The sequence below is a fragment of the Tursiops truncatus genome, chromosome 3 (genome assembly GCF_011762595.2).
Source record: "Tursiops truncatus isolate mTurTru1 chromosome 3, mTurTru1.mat.Y, whole genome shotgun sequence".
Taxonomy (NCBI): domain Eukaryota; kingdom Metazoa; phylum Chordata; class Mammalia; order Artiodactyla; family Delphinidae; genus Tursiops; species Tursiops truncatus.
In genome coordinates, this window is record NC_047036.1 from 47,716,519 (window position 1) to 47,731,705 (window position 15,187).

General features: G+C 36.7%; 1 protein-coding gene across 4 annotated transcripts in view; it reads left to right on the forward strand.

The window, feature by feature from the left end:
* The window catches only part of NDUFAF2 (NADH:ubiquinone oxidoreductase complex assembly factor 2), a 342,196-nt gene that overhangs the window by 109,918 nt on the left and 217,091 nt on the right, over positions 1-15,187 (forward strand). For 2 of the 4 annotated variants that reach the window (XM_073802139.1, XM_073802141.1), the window contains exon 4: positions 9,014-9,118. The exons of the other annotated variants lie outside the window; for them this stretch is intronic. In XM_073802139.1, the coding sequence (XP_073658240.1) occupies positions 9,014-9,118 (105 nt within the window). The remainder of the gene's footprint in view (positions 1-9,013; positions 9,119-15,187) is intronic. 4 annotated transcript variants of the gene reach the window in all.

Consider the following 15,187-nt stretch of genomic DNA (forward strand, 5'->3'; position numbering starts at 1 on the left):
ACTGAGAGGGGCAAGACTGGAAGGAGGACATTTGGGGGGAAAATGAGATCAAGTTTGAAAATGAAGTTTGAGATATCTATTAGATATCCAAGTAGAGGTATTAAGTTGTATATAAGCTAAGAATTTGGTGGAAAACTTTGGGCTGGAGATAAAATGTGGAAGTTGACAGCAAATAAGTGGTATTGAAAAGCCAGGAGACAGGATGAGATCAGGGAATGTGTGTAAATAGAAAATAAGAAGTTCATACCATATGATCCAGCAGTCCCACTCTTGGGCATATATCTGGAGAAAGCCATAATTCAAAATATACATGTACCCCAATGTTCATTGCAGCACACTTTACAGTAGCCAAGACATGGAAGCATCCTAAGTGTCCAACAACAGAGAAATGGATAAAGAAGATGTGGTACGTATATACAATGGAATATTACTCAGCCATAAAAAGAATGAAATAATGCCATTTGCGGCAACATGGATAGACCTAGAGATTATGATACTAAGTGAAGTAAGTCAGAGAAAGACAAATATCATATGATATCGCTTATATGTCGAATCTAAAAAAATGGTACAAATGAACTTATTTACAAAACAGAAGTAGTGTCACAGATGTAAAAAACAAACTTATGGTTACCAAAGGTGAAAGGGGAGGGGGGAGGGATAAATTAGGAATTTGGGATTAACATATGCACACTACTATATATAAAATAGATAACCACTACTATATATAAAATAGATAATAGGACCTACTGTATAGCATAGAGAACTCTACTCAATATTCTATAATAACCTGTATGAGAAAAGAATCTATAAAAGAATGGATATATGTATATGTATAACTGATTCACTTTGCTGTACACCTGAAACTAACACAGCATTGTAAATCAGCTATACTCCAGTAAAAAAAAGAAAAGAAAAGAATTATAAAGAAAAAAAAGAAAGAAAATGAGAAATTCCAAGACTGACCCCTAGGCTATAACAGGGTTTAGAGACAATGAAGACAAAAAAGGAGCAGCCAGAAAAGTGGGAAATAAAAGAAAAAGTGTCAAGGAGGAAGAAGTGATCAACCATGTCAAATAAGGACGAAGAATTAATTCTTTGCTTTAAGAATAGGAAGTCACCGATCCTGACAAAAATAGTTCTGCAGCGTGTTAGGAACAAAAGCCTGATTAAAAAAAAGAATAGCAAGAGAGAATTTGGAGAGAATAAGTATAGATCATGCTTATGAGGAGTTTATCTGTAAAAGAAGGAAGAGCGTTGAGGCAGTACCTGCATGGGAAAGTGGAGTCAAGAGAGGAATTTTATTATGTTTTGTTTTAAAGACAGTAGAAGTAACCAAATTTTGTAATAGTGATGAGAAAGTTCCAGTCAAAAAGGAAGCATTAATGGTGCAGGAGGAAGACCTTGAGAAAGCAAGATGGGACAGGATCTAATACACTTGTGGAAGAATTGGCCTTTGACAAGAGCATGGAAAGTTCCTCAGTAGTAGTAGCAGAAAAGTAGAGTATATAGTCATAGATGCAGGTAGATCATGTAGTCGTAATAACTTGTATAAATTCTCTGTTGATTCCTCCAAGTGAAGCACAGAGAGATTAAATAACTCCCTAAATACAAATAGCAGCTATAGCCAAGAACCCAAATTATCTGTCTCCAGAGTCTTTACTCTTAATATTATATTGTATTGCCTACTCCATAATGATCAGGCTAATTCCTACTTATCCTTCAAGTATTAGGGTAGACACGGATTCCTTTGGACATCTTTTCTGACCCTACCTCTCACCCCCTAGTGCTTAGTGGGATGTTCCTGTTTTTGTTTTTCATCTCACTTGATGCCTCTCCGCAGCATAACACAACACACTGTAGAGTATTCCCTGTTTACTTATCTACCTCCTCTACCTGGACTTGAAGATTCTCTAGTGTAGAGTCTTTACCTTGCTCATCCTTGTATTCTTAGGGCCTAGTTCAACACTTAACGTAAAATAAGTGCAAGCTCAATCAATATTTGGTGAGTGAATGCATTTAAAATTGAAACTACATAAGGAAGAGACATTTTGGGGACTTTGCTGATTTGCTGAAAATAGTCCATTTTAAAAAGAAAGACATGGAATGGTACACCAAAGCAATTGGTTCCTAACATAAAGGACACTCAAGGTTCAGATGTGGGAGATAGTATAGTACTAGCTAGTATACTACTAGCTATTGAACAGTCTTACAAAGTTTCAGGGAACCTTTTAAGTTTAATCCATGGCATGATGTGTAGTTCTTATACAGAGCCTCTCAAAAGCTTTATCTTCATAATTCAGATCACAGTGTATCTTCCATTTTTTTCCTTTTTTGTTATTTTGTTAAGTTTAAGCTAGTTTTTTGTTGACAGTAATAAGCATTATTAATGAGAACCCTAAAATACATACAAAGTAGAGTATAATAGGAAGAGACAGAAAGGCTCTGATCCAGTATGTCTTTTTAATGGAATATTAATCTTTACTTAATCACACATACTCATTAAAATATAAAACTAAATTTCAGAATAAAGTCAGGTAAAAATTAATTTTTAGACATATTAGACCATACCTGTCTATCATTAACACAATTAATAATATCTCAGTATGAAATATCATATGCACTTTTATTGCTTTATTATTAATAATTAATAATTGTTTAGCATGCTTTTCTCAAGCCACAGGAACTCCCCACCAATAATTTTCAAAATAAACTTCATAAAATAATATATATGGCATGATGCTATCCTTGTCCCAGCATCAGAAGACCTGGGTTATGCTCAGGTCCTCCAATGTGCATTTACTACCTTGGTCATTTTGGGCAAATCTATTTTACCTCTGTTTTTCATCTGTCAGATTAAAAGGCTGGGTTCGGTATCCTTTAAGGCCCCATCTGTCTCTAATGTTCTATGATTATATGACTCTAGAATTATCTGTAATCAACTTATGTCCCAACCCAGAGTCTCTGGACCTACTGTATAACCAAATTGCTTGGCTGGGAATTGCTGAAAGTTGATGGTGATCTCCTTCATTAGAGGATAAGATAGCTGCATATATTAATTATCTATTGGTGCATAACAAGTTACCCCAAAAGTTATAGGCCTAAAACAACAAACATTTATTAACTCACAGTTTCCGTGAGTCAGGAATCTAGGCATGGCTTAAGCAGATCTTCTGGCTTAGGGTTTCTCACAAGGCTGTAGACAAAGTGTTGGTCTTGGCTGCAGTCATCTCAAGGCTTCTCTCAGGGCTCATCTACTTTCAAGCTCATTCACATGGTTTTGTCAGGCCGTAGAAGATTTATTTCCAAGCTCACTCAAATGGCTATTGCCTGATTTCAGGTTCTTCCTGGCTATTTGACTTAGGGCCTTAGTTCCCTGATAACTGTAGCTTTCTAAGTCTTGATATCAGGTACTGTTAGTCCTTCTTTTTTGAAGTTATTTTGGCTCTTCTAGGTCCTTTGCATTTTCATATGGATTTTAGGATCATTTTGTTAATTTCTATAAAAATGCCTCCTGGGATTTTGGTTGGGATTGTGTTAAATCTATAGATCACTTTGCAGGGAGCTGACATCTTAACAATAAGAATCTTCTGACCCCTGGACATTATATATTTCTTCATTTACTTTAGGCCTTCTTTAATTTCTCTCATCAAAGTTTGTAGCTTTCCTTGTACATATATTGCACTTCTTTTGTCAGATTTATCCCTAACAACTTCATATTTTTGGTGCTATTGTTATGATAATGTTTTTCAAGTTTAATTTCTGATTGTTGCCATCGAATAAATATTCAGTAGGTTTTTGTATATTGATCTTCTATCCTGTGACTTTGCTAAACTCAGTTATTAATTATAGTAGCTTTTTTGTCAATTCCATCAGATTTTCTATATAGAAGATCACGTTGTCTGTGAATAAAGACATTTTTCTTAATTCTTTCCAACCTGGATGTCTTTGTTTTAATCTCGCCTATTTGCATTGGCTACAACCTCCAGTACACTCTGTAATAGAAGAGATAAGAATGAACAGTCTTGCCTTATTCCTTATGTTTTACTTTTTTATATATTTTTGATTGAGTTATCTAAAATTTTGTTTAGACTTTTTATATCTGTGTTCTTGAGGGATACTAGTTAGTAATTCTTCTTTTCTTGTCTTTTCTTGTTTTGATATCAGGGTAATGCTGATCTCATGAAATGAGTTTAGACATATTCCTTCTTCAAAAGTCTGTAAGAGTTTGTGTAGAGTTAATATTACTTCTTCTTTAAATATTTGATAGGTTTCACCAGTGAAGCTATCTAGGCCAGGAGTTTTTAACTGCAAGTTAAATTTCTTTATTAGACAGGATATTCAGATTATCTGTTACTTCTTGACTGACCTTTGGTAGGTTGTATTGGGTCTGCCAAAAAGTTTGTTTGGTTTTTTCTGGAACATGGCTTTAGTCTTTAACTTCATTCGAAACAATTTTGTTAGAATATATTGTGACAGCTGTCATATCAGCATGCACTAAAAAAAAAAAAAAAATCAAAATTGGTGGATTTTTGTGTAGCCATTTTAATATTGAAGATAGAACTAAAAAAGCAACATTTTAGGCATATTATGCTTTATTATTTCAAGAAAGGTAAAAACACAACCAAAACGCAATATATATATATATATATATATATATATATATATATATATATATATATATATATATATAGTTTTTGCAGGGTATGGAGAAGGTGCTTGACTGATTGAACATGTCAAAAGTGGTTTGCAAAAGTTTCATGCTGGAGATTTCTCGCTGGACGATGCTCCATGGCCGGGTAGACAAGTTGAAGTTGATAGTGATCAAATCGAGACATTAATTGAGAACAATCAGTGTTATACCACGCAAGAGATAGCTGACATACCCAAAATATCCAAATCAAGTGCTGAAAATCATTTGCACCAGCTTGGTTATGTGAATCGCTTTGATGTTTGGGTTCCACATAGTTAAGTGAAAAAACCCTTCTTTACTATATTTCCGATGCAATTCTCTACTTAAATGTAACGAAAACATTACATCTTTAAAACAAATTATGATGGGCAATGAAAAATGGATATTGTACAATAATGTGGAACAGAAGAGATCATGGGACAAGTGAAATGAACCACCACCAACCACACCAAAGGCCAGTCTTCATCCAAAGGTGATGTTGTGTATATGGTGGGATTGGAAGGGAGTCCTCTATTGTGAGCTCCTTCCGGAATACTAAACGATTAATTCCAACAAGTACTGCTCCCAGTTAGACCAACTGAAAGCAGCAGTCGACGAAAAGCGTCTGGAATTAGTCAACAGAAAATGCATAATCTTCCATCAGGATAACGCAAGACCACATATTTCTTTGATGAACAGGAAAAAACTGTTACAGCTTGGCTGGGAAGTTCTGATTCATCCGCCACATTCACCAGACATTGCACCTTCAGATTTCTATTTATTTTGGTCTTTACAAAATTCTCTTAATGGAAAACATTTCAATTCCCTGGAAGGCTGTAAAAGGCACCTGGAACAGTTCTTTGCTCAAAAAGATTAAAAGTTTTGGGAAGATAGAATTAAGAAGTTGCCTGAAATATGGCAGAAGGTAGTGGAACAAAAGGGTGAATATGTTGTTCAGTAAAATTCTTGGTGAAAATGAAAAATGTGTCTTTTATTTTTACTTAAAAACTGAAGGAACTTTTTGGCCAACCAATATTTTTCCAAAGAATCTGCCATTTTGTCTAATTTTCCAAATTTTTTTGGCATAAGACTGACCATAATATTACCATATTTTTCTTTTAATATCTTCAGAATCTGTGTGATGTTACCTCTTTCATTCCTAATTGTTATGGCTACATTGGGTCCCCACAAATTGTGTGTTGAAGTATTAACCCCCAGTACATCAGACTGTATTTGGAGACAGAGTCTTTAAAGAGGTAATTAAGTTAAAATGAGGTCCTTAGGACCAGTCTTAATCCAATATGACTAATGTCCTTATAAGAAAAGGCCATTAGGGCTTCCCTGGTGGCGCAGTGGTTGAGAGTCCGCCTGCCGATGCAGGGGACACGGGTTCATGCCCTGGTCCGGGAAGATCCCACATGCCGCAGAGCAGCTAGGCCCATGAGCCATGGCTGCTGAGCCTGCGTGTCTGGAGCCTGTGCTCCGCAACGGGAGAGGCCACAACAGTGAGAGGCCCGCATACCACAAAAGAAAAAGAAAAAGAAAAAGAAAAGGCCATTAGGACACAGATGTGAACAAAAGGAAGACCTTGTGAAGACACAGAGAGAAGACTGCCATCTGCAAGCCGAGGAGAAGCCTCAGAAGAAACCAACCTTGCCAACACCTTGGTCTCAGAATTATAGCATTCAGAATTGTGAAAAAGTAAATTTCTGTTGTTTAAGCCACCAAATCTGTGGTACTTTGTTATGGCAGCCCTGGTGAACTAATACATTAGTTCTGAGGGGTTTTTTTCTATTACTTTTTTTTTTTAATTTAAGTATAGTTGATATACAGTGTCGTGTTACTTTCTGGTGTACAACAAAGTGATTCAGCTATATATATATATTCTTTTTCATATTCTTTTTCATTATAGGTTATTACAAGATACTGAATATATATAGTTCCCTGTACTATACAGTAGGATCTTGTTGTTTATCTATTTTAATATATAGTAGTGTGTATTTGCTAATCCCAAACTCCTAATTTATCCCTCTTCCCCTTTCCCCTTTGGTAACCATAAGTTTGTTTTCTATGTCTCTGAGTCTGTTTCTGTTTTGTAAATAAGTTCTTTTGTATATTTTAGATTCCACATATAAGTGATATCGTATAATATTTGTCTTTATCTGACTTACTTCACTTAATATGATAATCTCTGGATCCATCCACATTGCTGCAAATGGCATTGTCTCATTCGTTTTGTGGCTGAGTAGTATTCCATTGTATATATGTACCACATCTTCTTTATCCATTCATCTCTTGATGGAAATTTAGATTGCTTCCATGCCTTGGCTATCGTATAGTGTTGCTATGAACATTGGGGTGTATGTATCTTTTCAAATTAGAGTTCTCTCCAGATGTAGGCCCAGGAGTGAGATTCCTGACTTATATGGTAACTCTGTTTTTAGTTTTCTCAGGAACCTCCATACTGTTTTCCATAGTGGCTGCACCAATTTATATTCCCACCAATAGTGTAGGAGGGTTCCCTTTTCTCCACGCTATCTTCAGCATTTATTATTTGTAGACTTTTTAAGGGCAGCCATTCTGACCAGTGTGAGGTGATACCTCACGGTTGTTTGACTTGTATTTCTCTGATAATTAGTGATGTTGAGCATCTTTGCATGGGCCTGTTGACCATCTGTATGTCTTCTTTGGAGAAATGTCCATTTGGGTTTTTCTGACCATTTTTGATTAGGTGTTTGGTTTTTTTCTGATACTGAGTTGTATGAGCTGTTTGTATATCTTGGAAATTAAGCCCTTGTCAGTTGCATCATTTGCAAATGTTTTCTCCCAGTCCATTGATTGTCTTTTCGTTTTGTTTATGGTTTCCTTTGCTGTGAAAAACCTTATAAGTGTGATTAGATCCCGTTTGTTTATTTTAGCTTTTATTTCTGTTGCCTTGGGAGACTGACCTAAGAAAACATTGCTGCAATTTATGTCAGAGAATGTTTTGCCTACTTTCTTTTCTAGGAGTTTTATGGTATTCTGCCTTATATTTAAGTCTTTACGCCATTTTGAGTTTATTTTTGTGTATGGTGTGGTGGAGTGTTCTAACTTCATTGATTTACATGCAGCTGTCCAGCTTTCCCAGCACCAGCTGCAGAAGAGACTGTCTTTTCTCCATTGTGTATTCTTGCCTCCTTTGTTGAAGATTAATTGCTATAGGTGTGTGGGTTTATTTCTGGGCTCTCTGTTCTGTTCCATTGATCTATATGTCTGTTTTTGTGTCAGTATCATGCTGTTTTGATTACCATAGCTTTGTAGTATTGTCTGAAGTCTGGGACAGACTTCAGCTTTGTTCTTTTTCCTCAAGATTGCTTTGGCAATTATGGGTCTTTTATAGTCCCATATAAATTTTAGGATTATTTGTTCTAGTTCTGTGAAAAATGTCATGGGTAATTTGATAGGGATCACATTAAATCTGTAGATTGCTTTGGGTAGTATGGCCATTTTAATGATATTAATTCTTCCAATCCAAGAGCACGGTTATCTTTCCATTTCTTTAAATCATCTTTAGTTTTCTTTATCAGTGTCTTATAGTTCTCAGTGTATAAGTGTTTCACCTTCTTAGTCAGGTTTATTCCTAAGTATTTTATTTTATTTATTTTTAAAAAAAGGGATTTTTTTTATGTTCCCTTTTTGATATTTCATTGGTATTGTAAAGAAATGCAAGAGATTTCTGTATGTCAATCTTGTATCCTGCTACCTTTCTGAATTCGTTTATCAGTTCTAGTAGTTCATGTGTGGAGTCTTTAGGGTTTTCTATATATAGTGTCATGTCATCTGCATATAATGACAATTTTTCCTTTTCCCTTTCAACTTGGATACCTTTTTTTAAATTATTTTTTCTTGTCTGATTGCTGTGGCTGGGACTTCCAATACTGTGTGAATAGAAGTGGTGAGAGTGGGCATTCCTCTTTTGTTCCAGATTTTAGCAGGAAGGCTTTCAACTTTTCACGTTGAGTATTATGTTGGCTGCAAGTTTGTCATAAATAGCTTTTATTATGTTGTGAAATGTTCCCTCTATACCCACTTTGGTAAGAGTTTTTATCATGAATGGATGTTGAATTTTATCAAATGTTTTTTCTGCATCTATTGAGATGATTTTTCTTTTCTTTGCTGATGTGGTATATCACATTAATTGATTTGCATATGTTGAACCATCCTTGTGACCCTGAGATGAATCCAACTTGATTGTGGTGCATGATCTTTTTTATATGTTGTTGGATTCGGTTTGCTAATATTTTGTTGAGAATTTTTGCATCTATATTCATCAAAGATATTGGCCTATAATTTTCTTTTTTGCAGGTGTCTTTTTCTGGTTTTGGTATCAGGGTGATGATGGCTTCATAGAATGTCTTTGGGAGTGTTCCCTCCTCTTCAGTCTTTTGGAAGAGTTTGAGAAGACTCAGTGTAAGTTCTTCTTTGTATGTTTGGTAGAATTCCTCAGTGAAGCAGTATGGTCCTGGACTTTTGTTTGCAGGGAGTTGTTTCTTATTACATATTTTATTTCACTTCTAGTGATCAGTCTGTTCAAATTATCTCTTTCTTCTTGCTTCAGTTTTGGTGGGCTGTATGTTTCTAGAAACTTATCCATTTCTTCTAGGTTGTCCAATTTGTTGGCATATAATTGTTTATAGTATTATCTTATGAGTTTTTGTATTTCTGTGGTATCGGTTGTTATTTCTCCTCTTTCATTTCTGGTTTTATTTATGTGGGTCCTCTCTCTTTTCTTCTTGGTGAGTCTGGCCAGAGGTTTGTTTACTTTGTTTACCCTTTCAAAGAACCAGCTCTTGGTTTTATTGATTTTTTTTTAAATCTCTCTTTTATTCCTCTCTGACCTTTATTATTTCCTTCTTTCTGCTGACTTTAGGTTTTGTTTGTTCTGCTTTTTCTAATTCTTTTAGGTGGTATGTTAGGTTGTTTGAGATTTTTCTTGCTTTTTGAGGAAGGCCTGTATTACTATGAACTTCCCTCTAAGAATTGCTTTTGCTGCATCCGATAGATTTTGTATGGTTGTGTTTTCATTGTCGTTTGTCTCAGGGTAGTTTTTGATTTCCTCTTTGATTTCATCATTGACCCATTAGTTTTTTAGTAGCATGTTGTTTAATCTCCATGTAATCATTTCTTTTCTCATTTCTCTCTGTGTGGTTGATTTCTAGTTTTATGCTGTTGTGGTCAGAAATGGTGCTTGAAATAATTTCTGTCCTCTTATATTTGTTGAGACTTCTTTTGTGTCCTAATATGTGGTATATCCTAGAGAATATTCCATGGGCACTTGAAAAGAATTTATACTCTGTTTTTTGATTTTTGTTTTTGTTTTTTTGGAGGTAATGTCCTGAAAATATCAATTAAGTCTAACTATTCTATTGTGTCACTTAGGAGTTCTGTTGCCTTATTGATTTTCTGTCTGGAAGATCTGTCCATTCATGTCAGTGGGGTGTTAAAGTCTCCTACAATTATTGTATTCCAGTCAATTTCTACGTTTATGTGTTAGTATTTGTTTTATGTATTTAGGTGCTCCTATGTTGGGTGCACATGTTAATGAGTGTAATATCCTCTTCTTTATTGATCCTTGTATGGTTATATCGTGTCCTTTATCTTTCTTCATGAGCTTTGTTTTAAAGTCTATTTTGTCTGGTATGAGTATTGCTACCCCTCTTTCTTGGCATTTATGTTTGCATGAAATGTCGTTTTCATCCCCTCACTTTCACACTATGTGTGTCCTTCACCCTAAAGTGGGTCTCTTGTAGGCAGCATATACTGTAAGCTCTTGTGTTATTATCCAACCTGCCACTCTATGTCTTTTGATTGGAGCATTTAGTCCACTGACCTTTAAGATAATTATTGATATATATGTATTTAATGCCATTTTAAACCTTGTTTTCCAGTTGATTTTGTATATCTTCTTTGTTCCTTTTTCTTTTTGTTTTTCCTTTTGTATTTTGATGATTTTCTTTTGTTTTGCTCTTGTGTTCTTTTTGGTTTTTGTGAGTCTATTGTATGTTTTTGATTTGTGGTTACCCTGTTTTTCAAGTATGTTAACCCATTACTATATCTACTTGCTTTAAACTGGTAGTCATATAGGCTCAAACACATTCTAAGAAAAAATCTACATTTTCTTACTCCCCTCCCCTTCATTTTATGATTTTGATGTCCTCTTCTACATCTTCATGTTTATTCTTTTGCTGTTCTTTGTAGTTATCATTACTTTCTCAAAAAAATGTTTTTAATCCATGTACTGGCTTATTTAAGTGATTTACTTTGCAATTGTGATTTTCTCTTTCCTATAGATTCTTGCTTCTTTGCTATTTAGAGAAGACCTTTCAATATTTCTTTTAGGATAGGTTTAGTATTGCTGTATTCCTTTACTTTTTGCTTGTCTGAGAAATTATTTATCTCTCCTTCTATTCTAAATGATAATCTTCCTGGGTAGAGCATCCTTGGTTGCAGGTTTTTCCCTTTCAGGACTTTGAACACATCTTGCCACTCCCTGTGGCCTGCAACATTTCTTTAGAGAAATCAGGTGATAGCCTTTTGGGGGTTCCCTTGTAACTAACTCTTCATTTTTCTCTTGCTGCTTTTAGAATCTTTTCTTTATCTCTAACTTTTGCTATTTTTATTTTAATATGTTTTGCTGTAGGTCTGTTTGGGTTTATCTTGTTTGGGACCCTCTGTGCTTCCTGTATCTAGATATCTGTTTCCTTCTTTAGGTTTAGGAAATTTTCAGCCATAATTTCTTCAAATACATTTTCAATCCCCTTTTCTCTTTCTTCTGCTTCTGGGATCCCTATTATGCATAGATTGACTTGCCTTATATTATCCCATTGGTCTCATATATTGCTTTCATTTTTTAAAATTTGTCTTTCTGTTTGCTGTTCTGATTGGATGATTTCCACTATTCTATCTTCCAGATCACTTATTCGTTCTTCTGCGTTATTTAGTTTGCTATTTATTGCCTTTAGCTTGTCTTTTGTCTCAGCAAATGTGTTTTCTAATTTAGTTGGCTCCTCTTTATAGTTTCTAGTTCCTTGTTACAGTAATCTACATTTCTATCTATAGACTTTCTTAATACCTTCAGTATTTTTATTGCCTCCTTTTTTTTTTTTTTTTTTTTTTTTGCGGTACGTGGACCTCTCACTGTTGTGGCCTCTCCCATTGTGGAGCACAGGCTCCGGACGCGCAGGCTCAGTGGCCATGGCTCACGGGCCCAGCCGCTCCGCGGCATGTGGGATCTTCCCGAACCGGGGCACGAACTCGTGTCCCTTGCATCGGCAGGCGGACTCTCAACCACTGCGCCACCAGCGAAGCCCTATTGCCTCCTTTTTGAACTTGGGATCTGGTAGACTGGAAAGGTCTGTTTCATTGTTTGTTCTTTCAGGGGATTTCTCTTGTTCTTTTCATTGGAAGTGGTTCCTCTGCTTCTTCATTTTACTTCTACTTCTCTGAATCTATGAATTTAGGAGAAATAGTTATCTGCTGTGGTCTTGAAGGACTATTTTTATGTGGGAGCATCCCAGTATACCCTTCATGAGTCTAATATTGGGTTGGCCAAAAAGTTCATTTGGTTAATGAATACGTTGTTCAATAAAGTTCTTGATTAAAATGAAAAATGTGTCATTTTTACTTACAACCAAACGAATTTTTGGCCAACCTAATATTTTTGGTGGGAGGGCTGTTTTTAGAATGGATGCCTACCACATCTTTCCTCAGTGTGTACTGGCCATTATCCCCTTGATAGGGGGTGTCATTGGTGTTGTGGTAACCAGAGACTGCACTGGATATTGAGTTGGGTCTCCTCTTTGCTCTGTGGTTGTCACAGCCCTGTCTGGGGCAAGGTCTGCTCCCCACTTGTTGGAGTAGAAGCTCCCAGATCCGCTTCTGAGCTGTGGTGTGAGGTAGACGGGACTGGAGCACTTCCACTGGGAGAGGAGCTACTGAGTATTCCTCCGCAGAGGCTGTCCACTGGGAAGTGTGCTCTGTGGTGTTGCCAATCACCAGCTGTGTGTGCTCACAAAGTATGTCGTTGGCACTGCCCTGGACCCTGCCTCATCCATGGGAATACAGGCTGTCAGCCCAGATGCCCCTTAGGCACTGTGCTCACAAAGCCACCATCACAGATCCATTGGCACAGATCTGCTGAAGTTAGGTATCAGAACCTGCCATAGTTGCGTGTATTCGTGCACCTGGCCCCATCATGGGAGCTACAGGGTCAGCCCAGACCCCAGCCACGCCTCTACGTGCACATGCCTGCAAAGCCTGTAGCTGCTATTGCCAGGCCTGCCCAGCCACAGGAGTACCAGTAATTCACTTGGATATCCTGAGGGTACTGAGCTTACAGAGGCACCAGCATGTAAATCCTCCAAAGCCACCAGGACACAGCTCAGATTTCAGCCCCACCTCCACATGTGGGCAGCCCACAGGTGCTTTGCACACTCCCAGAGCTCCTAGAGGCAGAGCCACACCTGCTGTGAGTACACTGAGAATGAGAATGAGGCTGCTGTGGTGGGGCTCCGCCCCTTCTTCGTGTGCATTAACAACGGGGCTCCAATAGTGGGCCAGGCTCCATCCTGTGCACACCCTCAATTGAAGCCTGGGCCACACTTCAGCCCCTTGGGACTGTCTCCAGGTAGCCAGCCCAAGTCCTCTCCTCAGGTCTGTCCACTGAAACTCGACTCTCAGCACACAACCCCCATGCACACCAGCAGAAGATGTGCATCTTGGGCTGGGTAGTGCAGTAAGTTGGTCAGGACCATCTGTGGTGGTCTCTTTCTGCTTCTGCCTGCCACAAGCCAGCTGCTACACTTTTCTCTGAGCCTCTGAAGCTCCCTATCTGTCCTGGCTGATCTCCCAGATGTTGAAGGGGGTTCCCGGGGTAAAGGAACCTTTCCTCTTTCACAGCTCCCTCCCAGGGGCTCAGGTGCCATCCCTATTCCTTTTTTTTTTCTCTCATCCTACCCAGTTACATGGTGGTCTTTCTTGTAGCTCTGGATGTATAGATCTTCTGCCACTGTTGTGTAGGTGTTCTGTGAGAATTTTTCCACATGTAGATGTATTTTTGATGTATTTGTGGGAGGAGGTGAACTGCACATTATTCTATTCCACCATCTTGATCTTTCCCCTCTTCTAGTTCTGAGTATTGTTTATGATTCAGTTGTGGGTTTTCAGCTATATTTCTTTGTGGGTTATCAGCTATATTTCTTTGGTTTCTTATTTTACTGGTTGCTTCAGTTTTTACAGACTACCATCTTCAACATATCAGTCTTTATGTGGTTATTCTACTTCATATAGAGTACAAGAACTTTATAAAAGTATACCACCAGTTTTTCTTTCTAACATTTCTGTTATTATCATATGTTTTAGTTATACATATGTTACAATCTACAGTCTACATCATTATTTTTATTTAAACAGTGAACTAGCATTTAGAGATATTTAATTAATAGGAGAAATATAACATTTATCGATATTGTTAGCATTTGTAATGTTCTTCATTCCTTTTTGTAGATCCAGATTTCCATCTGGAATCATTTTCTTTTAGTCTATAAGGCTTCCTTTAACATTTCTTTAAATGTGAATCTACTGATGTTAAACTCTTTCAGCTTTTTACGTGTCTGAAATATATTTTTAAAGATTTTTAAAGGTATTTCTCTGGATGTAGTATTCTAGGTTGGTAGTTGCTTTCCCTTCAGTAGTTTAAAGATATTCTACCTTACATGGTTTCTGTTGAGAAATCTGTTGTCATGGTTATCTTTATCCCTCTGTATGTAATGTGTATTTTTTCCTTTGGCTGTTTTAAAGTTTTTCTTTTTTTAACTGGTTTTGAGCAATTTGATTATGATGTACCATGATGTAATCTCTTGTGCTTGATGTTTCTTGAGCTTCTTAGACCTGTGGATTTGGTTTCCATCAAGTTTAGAAAAGTCTTGTCCATTGTTTCTTCAAACATTTTTTTCCTGTTTCCCTCTCTGTTCTCTCTTAGGTACTCCATTCACAGTTTTAGGCTGCTTGAAGTTGTGTCACAGCTCGTAGATGTTCTGTTCACTTGTAGAGACTTTTTTCTCTTTCAGTTTCAATTTTTATAGTTTCTCTTGCTGTGTCTTCAAGTTCACTAATCTTTTCTTTCACAATGTCAAATAACTATTAATCCATCCAGAGTATTTTTCATTTTAGGCATTATAGTTTTCATCTCTACAAGTTTGATATGGGTCTGTTTTATATCTTCTAGGTCTCTACTTTACATGTTCAATCTTTCCTGTAGCTTTTTGAACATATGGGGTGCAGTTATAACTGTTTTAATGTTCTTGTCTGCTAATTCTACCATCTGTATCTGTTTTCAGTTGGTTTTGGTAAGTTGATTTTTTTCTCCTCAATATGGGAAGTATTTTTCTGCTTCTTTGTTTGCTCGGCAATATCTGATTGGATGTCAGACATTTAAAATTTTTGCCTAGTTGAATACTGGATATTTTTGTATTCCTATAT